General features: G+C 35.4%; 1 protein-coding gene across 1 annotated transcript in view; it reads right to left on the reverse strand.

Moving 5' to 3' along the window:
• The window catches only part of ADGRG6 (adhesion G protein-coupled receptor G6), a 104,718-nt gene that overhangs the window by 14,635 nt on the left and 72,713 nt on the right, over positions 1–17,370 (reverse strand). Inside the window, exons 10-18 of the mRNA XM_065732931.1 lie at positions 16,207–16,349; positions 15,375–15,489; positions 13,346–13,407; positions 12,679–12,886; positions 12,093–12,258; positions 8,749–8,889; positions 5,949–6,065; positions 3,703–3,748; positions 2,405–2,511 (exon numbers count right to left, since the gene is read on the reverse strand). Coding sequence (XP_065589003.1) covers positions 2,405–2,511; positions 3,703–3,748; positions 5,949–6,065; positions 8,749–8,889; positions 12,093–12,258; positions 12,679–12,886; positions 13,346–13,407; positions 15,375–15,489; positions 16,207–16,349 — 1,105 coding nt within the window. The remainder of the gene's footprint in view (positions 1–2,404; positions 2,512–3,702; positions 3,749–5,948; positions 6,066–8,748; positions 8,890–12,092; positions 12,259–12,678; positions 12,887–13,345; positions 13,408–15,374; positions 15,490–16,206; positions 16,350–17,370) is intronic.

The following is a 17,370-nucleotide window of genomic DNA, read 5'->3' on the forward strand; positions in this document are numbered from 1 at the left end:
CCAGTTGCAGCACAACACTCTTACTTGACAATTAGACAAGTGAAACTTAGAAACACTTTGGCAATAGCAGTGTAACCCTAATGTCAGGGTTCATGTTTACCAAGTATACTTAGTTTATAGTTGATACACCTCTCACTTCCTTCCCATTGCTCTTCAAAACATTGTGCTGTGAGAATTATAATTGCTCAGTTCAGCAGATAGACAGAGCCTGATGCTGCTCCTTACAATTTGAGACTGGGAATTTCAATGTCCTCCTATGGAAAAATCTTTCCTTTTCAATCAATCAATCAATCAATCAATCATTTATTTATATATTTCAGTTGCTTATGGACAGCTCTCTTAAAACAGATATGATAAGTAATTTAAAAACTGTTCATAATGAAATGCACAATGTTCTCAGGGAGTTTCTGACGTCATTTCTTGTTATATGAAGCTCATAAGAATCAATTTAGCTAATCACCTATGTGTGAAACCAAGGATAAGATATTGTTCTTTGCCTTTATGTTCTGTTTTGACGTGCAAACTGCAGTTATAAATAGAATTGCTTAGAAAAATAGTGAAAACATTTCAAAAAAAGATTGGAAGTGAAGTAGGAATATTCTGGGGCTTTTTTTTCCAGTTCTCTGTCCAACTGTAATTGCCACATACTCCTGTCTGAGAATAAATGCTAGGGTTATTTCCTTCTTTTAAGGGAAAGAAAAATGAGAATGTTTGGATCTATATCACTGTGGACTGAGTGCGAGCAAATACTAGCATATAATGTCATTTGTTCTACAGTCAGTGGAACTTACTTCCCTAGCAAAAAAAGATAGCAGAAAGACACCAACAAAAGGCTACAGTACATGCCATTCTTCAGAAAAAAAAATGAAGGTGCTTTATGCAGCTTTTAAAACTCTGTCCCAGCCTCATAACAGTTCATATACATAAAGGGATTGCTATTTGAAAACAATTTAACATCTAAATTAAAGTGAGATAAGATTATTGAAATGGAAAAGCAATTGGAAGGGTCATAACTGAGTAAAAATCTATTGGAACACAGCCCAAATTCAAAGAACTTCTCCATTATTTCCTAATGTCACTAAAGCATTTAGGGAAGAGAAGGGACTCATTGAATATATTCTAAAGAAAACCCTTTCCCCTCCCCCCCCCTTCCCCCTTCAAGGATGAAAAGTGAAACAAAACCACAATTTAGCCTGCAAAAAGATAAAAAGCGTATGACTATTTCACATTGACATCTGAGCATGATGTGAAGAGAGCAGCTCTGTTAGGAAGGGTATGCAAGGCCAAAGCTGAAAAAGTCAATGCCTGTAGCTCCCTGTCACAAAGAAGTTCAATTTCTCACTGAAAAAAATGTTAAAACAAACAAACAAACAAACCCTTATTTTCATTAGGAGCATCACTGTAATAAGAAGTCAACAAATTTTCAGCAGTTTTTACTCACATGCCAAAGAACATTAATTTTGGACTAAAAAAAAAAAGGCTTCAGCCTATTACTGAGGGCACAAGATCACTGCATTTTAAGCTAAGACAGAAATAATTCATCCTTTTCATGATGAGATTTTTTTTAATTCAAAAACACATCAAACAGATAAATTGCTGGATACATCTGCATACTAGCGAAATCATGTTCCTGATGCTGAAAGTACCTTTGACATTCTTCCTGATGTGCTACGCTGTACCTACCTCAGCCACATAGTCTGGAGGCCTTGACTAAGGTTCTGATAAAATATGAGATATATAAGAGGTATATATTTTTTGTGCCAGCCCTTGGTGGGCAGAATTGAATCAAGAGAAAGTCTCTGCTGCAAAGCAATTCCAAAGTTGATCAAAGATATTTAAAAGAGCAAATACGAGTTTACCAATTTTGCAAAACAAGGTATTGCAATTTAACCCCTTGAAATTTGGGTTGAAGTGGAATTACTGTGTTCCATTGTCTTGACTTCTCATTCTCACTAGCTGTTACCCTGACTTCAGGACACTTTTCTCCCCCTGATCATTTTCCTTAAAAATACAGTGCTCTGGTTTTTGTTCTGAAACCAATGCCTCGCCTTTTCCTCTAGAAAAGTAATTTATCTACTTCTTTTTTCTGTCAACATTTTCCTATTTCCATTTTGCTAGTGGAAGATTTAGTACTGTGCCTTCATTTTATGGTGTCTTATTCTGGCTGTCTTTCTCACCCAGCCATGTCCTGGCTTCGAAATTGGATAATATAACATCCTACCTGCTCAGAAGTCTTTGCCCAAAGTCTTCTGCAGCACAGTACTTTTAAAAATATAGACTACTTTTGTAGGAACCTTTTTTTTTCTTTTTTTATTTAGCCACTTCATTCGTTATTTTATTCTTGAATCATTATCATTAGATGTATATATAAAGATAACCTAGTGACCAATAAGAGTTTGCCTACCATGAGTACCCCAAAGTGTGTGAGGTGGTTGCACAAGCAAACTGTTTCATTTTCATTGGAGTCTGCTTGCACTTTGCAGCCTGTAGGGTTCCAGCCACCATTGCCGCCTGTAGAAATGAAACAGGAGTAACCTTATTTTCCAACAAACATCTACAATCTATTCATTGGATTCCTCATCGCATCTTGTGCAAATGCAGAAATGGATAAATAATAAATATACAATACTAGTGAATATTAAAAACAATCAATCATTAAAGAAGAAAGTGGTAGATATCTTAGTTTCTTAGAGTATTCCATCACAAATGTGTCCCAGTAATAGCCTACTGAGCAGAAGAAAGAGCTATAATAAAGTTATGGAATTTTTTGGTTAAAGAACAAGGATCATGCATTTAGACACACCCCAGTTTTAGCCAACAGTACAGTGGTTTTAGAACTCTCTTTTACCACCCTGATGTGATGTTTGCACCTGCCTTCCTCCTACTCACATATTCACAGACACATGAAAGCATTTATGGCCCACAAGCAAAGGGTCCCACCCTTCCTCTCTGCAGTGTGTGATACAGAAGGTCAGAGTGGATAACCTCAATTATTCTTAAGGAGAACAAGAAATAAACTGTCCTCTTTTTATCTAATTTTTCTTGAAAAATAAAAGTAGAAAGATTTTATTAAAAAAAAAAGTTAAAAAGTAACATATTTCATATAACTTTTTTATTTTTTTTCCCACTCAAATGAGAGTTAATTTTGAGAAACTGCTCTTGTTCTCCGAACTCATAAGGATGCCAACTCTGGGAAAAATTCCGTGAATTATCTGTCAGACCCCATAACTTTATCTCCAGTTCAAGACAAAATCTTTCAGAAGACTGTCATGTTCCAAAATCACTCAAAAGTCTGTGTTTCTCCTTTGATGTACTTCATAAATTTAGATTTCTAATCAGTTGTTGCATTTCTCTCTCTGTTTTTATTCTTCTGTATTCTCCTCAGTACCTCTGACTGACCTTCCTACTTCCATCTGCTATGTTGAACAATGAATTTTATCAGGATAGCTAGGAAACATGTATCTGATTAGCATTACTATTTGATTTTCACATATAGACAGATCAGTGAAAAACCGCTTTAAGATAAAGAAAAATAGAAATTCTACACATTTAAAATGTTGATCAAGCTTGCATACAAAAGTTTATAAGAATATTTAACATCTGCTTTTACAAATGACCTTACTAACAAAAAGAAATGGTGTAGTCTAAAGATGTCACCTGATTTTTAGAGAAATAAAATAAATGATGGTATTTTAAACTTACCATTTTTGGCCATATCCCAGAAGACACAGGTAGGCTTAGGATCCTCCTAAGAACACATTCAAAAGTAAACTTTTCATACCTCTTCAGACACAAATCTCATCAATGTATACATTTTCAAAAAATGTTTTTCTATGTAATTTTCATGGAACGAGCAGTAGAATAAATATTTTCATTGTTGAAATTTTGTCTAGCGACAATTCAGGCATTATTGTTTATTTATTGTCTTTCTAGCATAGAAAGACAAATTTGACCAGATTACAAAACAGAATACTATTCCTCTTCACTGTTCCTTTTCCACATCCTCAGAATGAGAACATTTTACTGTCTCACTAAAGTAATACATGAGTTTGATGTCTTTATGAGGTCTAAATATTTTTTAATGTTTACTTCCTCAGGACTTCTCATTGAATTCTCTCTGTAACTGGCCTCACAACTGTGCAAAAGCCTGCTGAACCTGAGCGGAGGCTGTTATGCTTAAACTAGAAATAATCATTAAAATGAAAAATAAGATGAAGCTAATTTAAACATGAAAATTATGAAGCAGCTTCTCACTGCGTAAAAAATCTACTTATGTACTGAATTTCAACATAATCTTCCTTCATTTCCCTAATGCAACTGTCTCTTTTGCAGTAACTACTGGCAGCTGTGGTTTTATTTTTTTTTTTAACTGAAACTCTAAGGACCAAAAGGTAGCACTGGGGCTTTATTTCCATGAATTAATTGTATCTTTTAAAAATGTGGTTCTGCCCATTTTTCTTGTACAGAAAAACACAACATAAAAAAATACCTTGGGGAATTATCAATGAACAAATTTTTGTCTAATCAAAGAATTTAAGTCGTTTTAAAGTTCCAGCATAACAAATAATGTCCCTGGTCATGGACATAGTCATAAACTGATCATGAATAGTTTTACTTACACCTGTTGGCATAAATTACCTCTGAGTAGCAGAATCTACAGTCTTTCTGATAAATTGTGGATAGAGTAGGAAAGTGTGATAATGAGAGAGGTTATTTATTTTTGGCTTTCTGCTTATCTGCTTTTCTTAGAGATTTTATTTACATTTGAGTTCATATACAAAATCTGCTAAAATCAAAGAGGCTGTATGCTCAGCCTTTACTATTAGGTCACTCCATAAGTAATGCCTCCAATTTATTTCCATGGAAACTACAATAGATACAAAGAACACAATGCCACCACTTGATAGAGCAAATTCTCAGTTGCAGAATGCTATTTTTCAACATACTCACCACCATTAGCTATGTATTTTTGCAAGCGAAGAACATGAGCCTGCATGCCTTGCTTGATTAAAAATGTGCCCCAGTGGAGGTGATCCACTGTTGCTGTCACCACTGCTGAACCACACCAAACATCCACTGTTTGGTCTCCACTGTCATGGTTTTATGATTTTTGGTATTCGTATTCCACATCATAACATCATGTAGTGAATTAGGAGTTAGAGTTAATGCTCCAGCTCCATGGATCATCAATAGTTCTGGGTATACCTGTCTCAGAAGAGAAGAAGAACTACATTCCCCAGAGGACTGTGTGATGCTTCGTATTTTTATGTTTTTCTGCTCAGAGGGAAAGATAAAAACTGTCTAAGGTCACGGGACACTCTCTTTCCTTTGGGATCGACTCAGCAGTGGGTGCTCACTGCCGTCTGCCTTCAGCATTAGCGTAAGGCCTTCGGTTTATCGGACACTCTCTCTTGCTCACTTGATTTATTAGCTTCAATTCCAATTATATTGTATTATATTGTGTTATTTTGCTTTCTGATATCTTATTTAGTAAATTAGCTTTCCTCCTCAGATCGTTGCCGCGGTTTTGTTCCTCGGCCCATCTCCCTTTTCCTTTTTCCCTTTCCCCCTTTCCCTTTCCTGGGGCGTAGGTCTGCGGGTCCCCCGCACCAATCGTCACGGAACTGGGCCGAACCAACCCAGTAAACTGTTGACATCCACTAATGTTCAGCAAGTATTGATGAATGTCAATGGGTGCCATTTTTTCCTCACAGAACAATTCAGTGACACACCTTTGCTTCATATGCACTTCCATGTCAGATGGCATCTCGTCAGACTGCCTGTCTGCTGCCATCTGTCAAATAGCAACAAAATGTTCAACCTCTACTGCCATACCATTATCTGCCACAGAGGTTGACCACAAGGTCATAAAATAGGAGGCATTACTTTTGAAACAGCCTTGTATATATGATCTGCTTTCCTGTTCTGAATAATCAGTCTCCTCTTACTTGAATTTTGGTGTGTTTAATTGTAATCTTCACATATTCCTGAAGATCTCGAATAGTTATATTCCCAATACTGCATGCCACCACAAAACTGGTCAAGTTGCCAGGAGTTTCTGCATCCTTTAAAAGATTCAGAAAAAAATATAATTACACAGCACATAAAATAAAAGCTCAAGTACACTTTCATTTTTTGCAGCATGCCAGAATAAATAAACTGTCAGCATTTTTGCCCTTTTGATCACATAATATTATGACATTCTGCTTACAAAATCTAATAATGGATTTTCTTCATGGAAGTTTCCATATTTTCCTCATAGTCGTAAATATATATTGACATTATAACAATGAAGGGTTAGAAGGCATCCTTTCCTCCTTTAATCATTTCATCTAATACCACCAAAATTGTAACTCAAACAATGTAGCAGATAACAAACCATGATATGATCAGCTTATTTCCCTAAAGGAAAATGAACTAGATTTCTTGTCTTGTTTTTGATGGTTTTTTTTTTTTTTTTTTTTGCTAGGTGGAGAGTTTTTGGAGAATATCTTATTTTCTGTGTATAATTGTTAAGTCATCTTCCATCTTAGAATCATATAGTAAAGAAATTCAAAGAAACACTGTAAGATCTTATTTAGTGGGAATGTAAATAGAAGACTAAAGATACAGTCTATGACATGAAGTGAAAAAGCACCAGGTTGAGAATTTTCCAAAAGAGAAGTTTTCCTTGGAATCTGATGATTTATTAAAATGGAAGTGCTTTGAAAATTTGATTTCCCTGTGAAGAAGTTCCATCAAAACCTGAATGGCTATATAGCTGGTGTTCACTTCAGAGGTTTTAAGGTATCTTCCCTGGTTTACAGCTAGTCTCTTATCAGTTCATTGTCACATCTATCAGACAGTAGCGCCTTTGTAACTTTAGGGAGTCTCAAATGGCACTGTGCTCTTTTTGCTTGAGGTACTGATGCCTGCTCCTGGATCCCCCACTAGGGTATGTCCAGTCCATTTTATGATATAGAAGCTTACAGAATTTCAGTTGCAAGTTTCATCACAATTTTTTTTCTTTTGGCTTTGTCACAGTTTGATGATTTTTTGTTATTGATATTCCATATCATAACATCCTGTACTGCAATGGGAGTTAGAGTTAATGCTCCAGTTATATGGATTGATCATACCACTGGGTACATGGTTCTCAGAAGAGAATAACTACATCTCCCAGAAGACTTTGCTGTTCTGTTTCCATTTTCTGTTCAGAGGGAAAGATAAAACTGCTTGGGCATCACGAGATAGCCCCTTCTTTTACTGCTCGTCTCTGCAGTATGTATTCCATAGCTGTCTCCCCTTCACCATGGAGCCTTTGGTTTTGGACACACTCTCACTCATTTTATTTGATTTATTAGCTTCAGTTCCAATTATATTGTATCATATTGTGTTACCTCACATCCTGCTATCATATTTAGTAAATTAGTTTCCTCCCTTAGCTTGTTGCTGCTGTTCTGTTTTTAAGCCCATCTTCCTACCTTTTCCCTTTTTCCCCTTTCCCACTCTCCCAAGGTGTAAGACCATGAGTCTTTCTGTCCCAATTAGTCATGGAACTGAGACAAACCAGGCCAAAAACCATTGACAGATTTTCAGAGAATGATTGAGAATCACTTAAAATCACCATTAAAGAATACATTTAAACTTTGTACAATTTTATGTAATTATGATAATTTAATATCTGTATTTTCCTGGTTTCTTTATTAAAGATATTCATCCTGTTTTTCCTAAAAGTGGCCTTAAAATGAATACTATTTTAAATAGTTAAAGATAATTCAGGGTGTATTTTAGAAGGTAACTGATGGTCATGAGTAATTTCTTGCCTTGATTATCTGAAGAATCTGGATACGCTGCCAATAAAAGTGATAATATAGGAACAATACAATACTACAGAGTTCTATGGATGCTAAAGTGCCAAAGGTCACTTAAAATACTAATGGGAAAACAAACTAAAGCTTTCTGAAGTGTAGGCTGCAGTTTACTATGAAATGTTTCCTTATTAATTAATCCTTTTTTCTTTTTTTTTTTTCCCCCCAAGACTAAGTACATGATTGGGCTTTTTCCAAGCTTTTTTTTCTTTTTTTCATTAAACATGCAGGAATTATTTATAATTACTATGTGCAGAGACACAAAGGAGAAGAATAAAACAACAATCAGTGTCTCTCCTGTTTTCAGGTAGAAATACAGTTATAACTAGTTGGGATTGTCTGTAAATAGATCCAGACATCATTAAAATACACTCTACTTATGAGAACAAATGAAAAGAATAGTATGTACAGAAAAAACGTTAACTGGCCAGTAACCATCAGTCAAGAATTTCAGAATAGTAATAAGCAGCCCATTGGGCATGACTTTCAATCATCTCTTTCACGTTAAAGAGAAAGAAAGAACAGTTTGCAGCATTACAGGCCAAATTCCCAGCTGATATAAAAGAGCCCAGCTCCACTGAACATCAATGACTTGTGTGAAAGTACATCTATAGGAGATATTCCCTTTCAAGGGCCTTGCTACTGTACACTGATTGTAATCAGGTGGGATCAAGCTTGTTGTTGATTACTCCGAAAAAAATGTTTCCCATAATGTGACAGGAATCCGTTGCAGTTAAATTGCTCTTGCTAATTCAATGTAGATGGCTATTTTGTCACTCTGAATTCAAGCGTCACTAATGCCTACATTTGCTCTCACCATCTGATTCCCACACAATATTTTTATCAGCTGCCTTTGACTTATTCCACCTGAAATTAATTCAAACACATTGAAGTTTACCTGAAAAAGACCATTTTTATTGAAGAAAGTAAACTGAGCTCTTGATATAACTTCAAAGTCATCTTGACTTAAATTCTTCAGTAAACTTGGTGGCAGAGTGACAGAAGCTAAGGCATTTGTCTGATCCTTGTCAAAGTCTATCTGTTAAATAAAAAAAAGCATAAGAACATGTTCAAACAAAACTCAAACCATCCTTCATCCACAGCTGTGTTCAAACAGTTCATGAAGATGTCTAAAACACTGGACTAGAACTTTCAACACTAGCTTTATCTGTACTTATGCAAGATCACTTTCAGTAAAAAAAAAAAGAAAATGCTTTGGAAGTCTTTTCACACTCAGCAAGAAATTAAGTTTCTGCTACAGAAAGTCAGTAGATTTGGAAGAAAAAAAGAAAAAAGAAAAAAAAGCCCTGTTTCACTGATAGAATGATGATTTGAAAATACTGAGATGGCAATAATAGCAGTCTTAATAGTTCTCAGTAACCATTAAGATAAATTTCCTCACACCAAAAACTATGTTGTGAAATGAAAAATATGCTATGATCCTTCTTTCTTTAGGTGTATTTTTTGGCTTGACCTAATATCTGAATTAATTCTCTTACTAACTTTTCTAGTTTCTAAGTTACAGATAAGAGACTTTAAAATAACAATTAGTATCACCTCTCTACAATAATCACATAATGCAGCACAGCACACACAAAAAAATACATTTTCTGTCATGAATATAATCAATATTGGCAACATGTCAGACAGCTGAAAGTCCTCTATGGCACAGGGAGCCATCGACAAGTGAGCAAGAGATAAATGAAGATGCAAACTTGCTTTTCAATAGCTATCTGTCAGTAGGTCTATGACTGCCTACTCTTACACCATGGCGAACTCAATGCATACCAGGCTATCCATCAGAGAGAGGGGAGTAATTCATCTAATACTGGCTCTATTGTAAAAGTGTTCAAGAATTTTACTGCAAGATAAGGAAATTCACACTCCTGACTTCTTCAGAGGTAAATTGTATTTATTTCTCTCACAATCAATCAATCAATCACATGATTCTAAATACATCATCTGTTATTATAAAGTTACGGGTAATGGGCTACTGATATATTTATTCTGATAGAATTATTATAAATTTTCAGTGAGTTAATGTGACTAGCAGGCAACCTTGGAAATTAATAAATAGTTCATAGGTATTTCCTAACAGGGTTAAATACACTTGAATAAAAGTTTGTCAAAATGTAATTCTGCCACATTAAGCAGAGGATATACAAGTAATAAAGATGCTCCATTAGGTACTGTCTGCAAATGGAACTGAAGAGGTTTCTACGAAGAAGCAGGGATATATTACAGGAACAATTTAATAATATGAATCACCATAGCCTAACTTAGTCAAAGGTTTGGCAAGAAACCTAAAGACAAAAGGGACTAAAATAGAATCTTTCCAAATTGCCATGGTTACATTTGCTTGATATCTATTTCAAGAAAACATATGAAAGAAAATCTGGAAACACTCTGACGTATAGTATAAAGACTTTAAGGCTCCCTGATGATCCTAGATCATCACATAGCTGGTGAAAAGCCTGTGCTTTCACAAGAGAATCTTCCTCCAGCATGGAGAATAAGTATCTTTCTTGATAGGCATGGAAGGTATAAACTATGACCACAACAGTTGCTGACTTTTCTGTTAGGAAAGGTGCTAAGAATTCTCAGTCAGCCTCTGGAAATGTAAAAGTCTGTGAATAATCTAGTGTTCCAAAATGAACATTATAAATAATTTGATGGAGTTTTTATTTTATGATTAAATTATTTAGACAGTGCTGTAATAAATAATTCCAGGGCAAGAAAATTCCTGGATATCCTCAAGCCACAGATGGTAATTCTTATTAGGCATGCAAACATCTCAAACCTAATTTCAGAATTTTTCCTTTCCTCTTTCCATAAACATAGAATTAAATCTGGAGAAGAAATATTCCTTTGATAACAATCAAAGAACAATCAGCTATTAAACTTGAGGGATTCTTCAACGCTAGAGGTGTTCAAGGTCAGATTGGATGGATGGGGCCCTGGACAGCCCTATCTAGTGGGTCACTACCCTGGAATTGGATGATCTTTAAGGTCCCTCCAAACTCAAGCCATTCTATTATCCTATGATTAATATGAGAGCTAAACAAAATTAGATTTAAAATCATCAGACATTTCTGATAAAATTGATTCAAATAAAGTTTAGCTGAAACTTCTATAAATACGAATATGTGAAAACTCAATTACATTCAATCCATTTGCATATATTTAAATCATAATTTGAGTTTTGCTATGAAGTCTACATACACAGCAAGTATGTAGATGCCTATAGCCTATACTACTAGTACCACTAAACACAGGCTTCATTACTATTTTTTGTTTTTACAGTATATTGTACTCTATATAAATATGAGATTGATGTCTTGCTAGTTTGTTGAATGAAATAATTCTGTTCCATTAAATGCTTACACTTTTGGGATTGGTCTTTAACCATTACAATAGTGCAATGTTTTGTTTGAGTTCAAATTTGTGTCTTTTGGCCAAACTACGGTAGACTGACGGTGGCTATTATTATTATTATTTTTCTGTTTAATCCCATAGATACTGTGCTTCTGAAATGCTATTTCATAGCTTTTAGATACCTGTGCATTTTCATTTGTGAAAAAAGATGAAAAAATATTTTTGAGGTGATGACAAATAACTACAGCAGCCTTACTGTAGCAGTGGAGACCATTTTGCATTTTGAGGGATCTGTCATTTTATTTTTTGTATGTCTGGGCTGATCAGTCAAGCCCCGTGTGAATGTCTTGAACGCTCTTGGACATCCCAGGCAGCGCTAGCCTATCAGCTTTCATGTGGAGAACTGGATCAGCCTTAGGCCCCTGTTAGCAGAAAGTACTGACACTGTACCAGAAGGTTGAACATCTACTGTATCAGCAGAAAGCTACATGTACATATCTATATCTACTTGGCTCATGCTAAATCTAAAATGCATTGGTAGAGTTGTTAGTATACAATGGATAACACAACAGGTTGTTAAAAAAATTTCCCTTTTCATTAGTTTAAAAAAAAAAAAAAGATAAAATCTATTCTGGATTTGTAAGCAAATAATTTTTCATTTGTATGGAACATATGTGGGTTTATCTGTGCTTTCTACCACTCAAGGAAATACTGCATCAACCTATTTGGATGATTACAGGAAAAAGGAAATAGAAAGCAGGGGGGAAAAATGGGGAGTTGTAAATAGTTTTATAAAACACACAGTAAACATACTCGAAATAACAATCACATTTCATGTTCAAACACAACTAACTGCTCATGCCATACCTGGAAATCAGATGCATTACTCTGTGGACTGACAGTGAAAGAAGAACCTTTGAATGAAGTTGAGTTTATAGAAGACACCCCGAGTGCAAGATTACGTGTTGAAATACTCATGGATGGTCCTGTGAATTGGATCTTTAAAGCCAAGGCATCAATAGTTTTAAGAGCTCTGTAAACAGAAATCAAATCATTTTATTCTATCTCCATGTATTCTCTTCACCTTATGGCAATCCTCTTATTGTGTTTCTGTCACCCACCTTTGTATTCACAAGGAGACCGTCAGGCTGTAAATATATTTATATCTTTTGAACACAAAAGGTTTTGATTGATAGAATGCCTGATTTACATATTACTGGTCCTGAAATAATCTGACAACACCTAAACATATGCTGTGTCATTCATCAGCAGTCTTCTTTTCCATTAAAATATTTTGTCATGTACATTAATTTTATTACAAGAAGAAATATCTGCTTAACTCATTTGGATTTTTTTTATGGAATTCAGAAAAATTTAATTTCTTTATGGTATTTAAATGGAAGAATGAATCAATTTCCTAAATTTTCTTAAAAGCAAATGCCGAAATACTTACTCTGAAGACGATGCTGCCAATACACTGTCTGAACTGTTTAAAATATTGGAAAATATTGTCACCACAGTAGAACCCAGAGATTCATCAATTTCTTCATCGTTCACAATTTTTTTGAGTTTCTGGACAACATCATTTACTTTGTCTGAGGTAAGCTGCTGCCCTTCACCAGTGAGATTCAGAAGCTGATTGGCAATATCTGCTGCATTTTCTGTTGAAACAAAAAAGTACATCATCTGTACCAATCCTAAGGTAATTTAGCAGTTCAAGTATTTATTCTCATTACTGAAAGACAGAGCATATTCTTGTGGTACTCGTAATAACATGAAATTGTTTTATTTTTTCACACTTATGTTTCCATTCAAAGCATATATAACCTGCTAATTCTTATATACTGGCCACATTGGTTGTGTCTTACTTTACATTAATTTGATCTGAGTTTGTAAATTAGAGTGACTACTGAAAGGGCTGATTGATAGAAAGGAGTAAGAAATAAAAACATTTTTTGTTTGTTTGTTTCTTTGTTTCTCCTTATAATTTAGTCTTCTTTTCAATAGGGAAAAAAAAAAAGACCACACCTGTTTCTGTTTCCCCCTTGAAGTGAAATCAATGTGCCCAAAAGTGACAAAACTGTTACTTTAGCAAAAAAAATCAGAATATATACACTCACCTGTGCAATTCCTAAGATCCGGTTGGCCCCAGTATGATGTGTAATTCTGCAGACCCAAATAGCTAAAGAGGAAAAAAGACAAAATGCATATGAAACACAATAGCATAATTATATAGATGTTCCATAATTACTTTGCATATGTCATAACAGTACAGTATTGTTGATTTACAATTTCCTTGCAATACTGGCTCAACTGAAATTAAATGTGTGCTAGACAGTGGAAATATGTGATCTGTAGAGCAATGGTGTTGGGAGAAACCCCAGTTCCTTTGGACAAATTCACAGCTGATTGCTGTACTGACTTGATAAATTGCATCAGCGGAAATTTTGGTCTTGTATTTCAGGAAAGATCGAAAAGTTGACACAAGCTATTATGTCCCTATTTAATATAGCCTAATCAGATGCTGTTTCTATATTTTTCCTTTGATATAGATGGTTTGATCAGGTCAATAGCAAGTGATAATGGCCCTCTGAGGAACAAGAACAGGATCTGTGCAGAGATAGAATGTCACACCAACACGGAAAAAAGGTTTCCATCAGATATAGGTCCAGGTGAGTGGCAGACAAAAAGACAGTAAGGTTTTTCAAAATGTTTTTCTATAAAACCTTATCATAGCAAAATTCTCAGATATAGCTCTAAAATTTTCCTACATTTCCTTTCAGAACAACCATGGTACCATAGTATAACAAAGGCAGGATGGAGAAATGGAAAAATTTAGCCTTTCACTCAGCATATGCTTGCATTAAGTTATTCCTCAATTGATCATATTTTTATAATAGCACTCTTGGAAGCATAAATCTAGAAGACACCACTGGGACAGATTCCTTTGTCTCAGAAGAAAGCACACCACACTTGTGCTCTTGGTGAAAGCTAATGTGGGCAGCACAGAACACAGTAACTTTTTTTACAAGTGTGTCAGGCAGACAACCAATGGTATTGTTTATAACACAAATGAATAATAAAGATAAGCAATACCGGGGCAGCAAAGGCCAGAAACCTTAATTTTTAATGATCCTGAGGCTCTGACATAAAAACAATTTGACCCATGCACTACTTACTTTAAAACAAAAGTTGGTCAATCGGAATCTAGCTGCTCTTGTAAAAAATTATGAGGCTGAGGAAGTGAGTTAGTTAAAAATAATGCTGGCTGTTTTCCTGTTTGGCTCAGAACCTCAAAGCTGATTCCTATCCATGCCGACATATTGTTTGTAAAAAGTGAAAGATCTAGTCTTCTCAGAACATGTTCCAGATGCAACGTGGGTGGATGAGACTACTGTACTGCAGTACAGTGATTGGTGATCATCCTAAATACTGACGAGATTAATTAATATTGCATCATAGCCATATTCAAGGCACTCAAAGAAGATCAAAGCCACATTATTTTAGTAATATATCAAAGGAAGTCATAATATTCCCTTTTTACAAAGGGGAAATAGAGTTACAATGTTTAAATCATTTGTTGATGTTCACAAAGAAAGCCTACATTAGGGAAAAATTATCCTCAACCTTGAAAGCGTAAGTCCAAATCTTTAAGTACTAAACTATCCCCACATTCAGTTATGAGTAATTATTAATAACATTCATGTTTTAAGGGATTTATTTTACTTTCATTTAACTGGATAAGAAGTTCTGGATTAAATTTACTATACAATTAATCTTTGCAGAATTTTTGTCAAAAGTTGCTTTCACAAGTTAAGATTGTAGTAGTGAAGTAGTAGCAGATATCTGATTTTGGCAACATAAGCATCACAAATCGAAGAAAGCAAATTTGTTCTTTAAGAAGGTACTATTCTCACTTTGATAATATATTAATTGTGAGTCTCGGGATGTCCTACAGAAGTAGTAGATAAGCTTTTTTCTCTTACTAATGAAGTGCATACTCTTACTGCAAACACATGATCTCTCACAACATAGAAAGCATCCTTTTGAGATACAGTATCATTCAGCGGCATCTGTTGTAGAGGATGCAGTCTAACTATATAACCAGAAAGCTGAAGCTCTCAGCTTCTCTGGTCTCTGACCACCTACCAGGTTCTTGATGCAATCTGAACCGAGCTCCCATGGCAAAACGTAAAGTTGGTAACCGTCGGTCTGGTATCCGGCCAAAAATAGTTTGGAGGGTTTTCTTCAGCTAAACATTTTTCTGCAAAAATAAAAATATCTAAATCAGTGTTAATTACTAATTTCTGCATCTATCTTCCATTTTTGTCTCCATTCCTCATCCATTCTGCAGCACATAGCTCTCTTCAAATGAAAGGTTTGAATGTTTTCTATAGACTAGTGGTAAGGGAGGGGCATACAGCAGAGGACAAAAAATACTGCTACTGCTGCTCTAGGAAAAGCACTAAATGTGCACACTGCATCCACTTTCATTCCACCAGCCTCTCCAACTTCCCTACCAAAGGAAGGGCAATCTCTTACTGGAATATGATTGGGAAAATCTGGGGGATATACAAGAGCTGGAAGAATACTGATTAAGGACAGCAGCTGGTAGAATCACAAAGAGAGCTGAGGAGAGGATATGAGGGTCCTCAATGGTCAAAAATATCTCATAGCATCTCTGGTTGAATATAATCTTCTTTATCCTCAAACAACCAAAAAAGCCAGAAGGAAATGTCCTAGCCTCTTTAAACCAGCCAACAAAACACTGATTGAAGCAAACCAGATAGCTATATGTTTTTTAAGAGAGATATCTTGAGGATGTCTCTCTGAGATCAAAGGAGCAATGAGGCTAAAAGGTACAAGTAAAAATCTGAAACAGATATAGTATTTGGAAGTGTATTATTATTTTAACCCAGAAGATGCTTATTTTTGGACATTCAAATAAAATCATTTGTGTAATAAGGCTGAATCTACTTACCCACTGGATCAACTTCCACAGTATGAAGCCTATATCCCTCTGCTATGGACTCATTATTATTTATGAGCTTTTGTCGGATTTCTTGCTCTTCTAAATTGATGTTGTTGGTAGCATTATAAACCAGAAGGGCTAAAACCTCAAAACTGCAAGGAAAATTATCCAAATGTTTGAGTCAGAGCAGCAGATCCCAAAGATGTGGAAATAAAAATATCTGACAAACTAGTTTTCACAGTAACAGCGTCACCAAGACAATATTGTTTGTTACTGTAAATCACACAGGAGCAGGAAAATAATTTATGATTTGGAAATTTCATCCTCTAGTTACCACTGAAGAAACAGCTCATTAAAAGAGCCAATAAATATTTTCAGAAGATTTAGATTACTGCAAGTTATATTAAAAGATGAAAGAAAAATATTCTCCACTGTGAGTGCCCAATGCCCAGTTCTAAATAGGTCCGATTTAAATCCAAGAAGTCTGATTGCTGATGGTTTAGGAACTTAAACTTTTAAGCTGCAAAGCTTAAAAGTTTTACAGAACTTGTCAGGTTGGGACAATTCATCCTCTGGAGGGCCCCTCTCTCCATTGACTACTGAAGAATTCTAGAAGACTAACGAAGAATAGATGCCTAACTTTAAGATGTTCAAATCTTGATGGAGTGAAAAACACCCTCACACACTTCTAAGACTTCTAGTTCTAATTAGGAAAGTCTAGTTGCTCAGATGAGTAATTCCAGTTTAAGCAGTAATAGCTGTTTTGTACTCCAGCCCACTGCTACTTTCTTGGGCTTAAGAAGTAGTTCAAAGTGCCCAAGTCTCTTTCCTGTGAGAGAAATAAAACAGTCTCCACCCCTGTCCAAAAACACAGCTTTTCTGGAAGGGAAATAATGAACAAGAAAAGAAGTTCTAGCAGGACACAGGAAAGAAGTTGAGAGTGGAAGGCTGAAAAATTTCCTCCTGGGACACAAAAAACCCATGTTGGAGAAGAGAATACGTTGATACCCACGAGCATTGCTTGGCTATGGTTACTGGGAGATGATGCCAATGAAGCATGGAACATTGGATCTCCATGGGAGCAGAAATGTGGAAAAAAAGAAAAAGCAAGCCTGCTTTGGGCTGCCTTCATCTTAGTCTTGCCCTTGTATACCCAGGATCTTGAATAAAGAC

Source organism: Cyrtonyx montezumae, unplaced genomic scaffold (genome assembly GCF_038088225.1).
Source record: "Cyrtonyx montezumae isolate F1298 unplaced genomic scaffold, pur_monq_1.0 scaffold_0, whole genome shotgun sequence".
Lineage (NCBI taxonomy): Eukaryota > Metazoa > Chordata > Aves > Galliformes > Odontophoridae > Cyrtonyx > Cyrtonyx montezumae.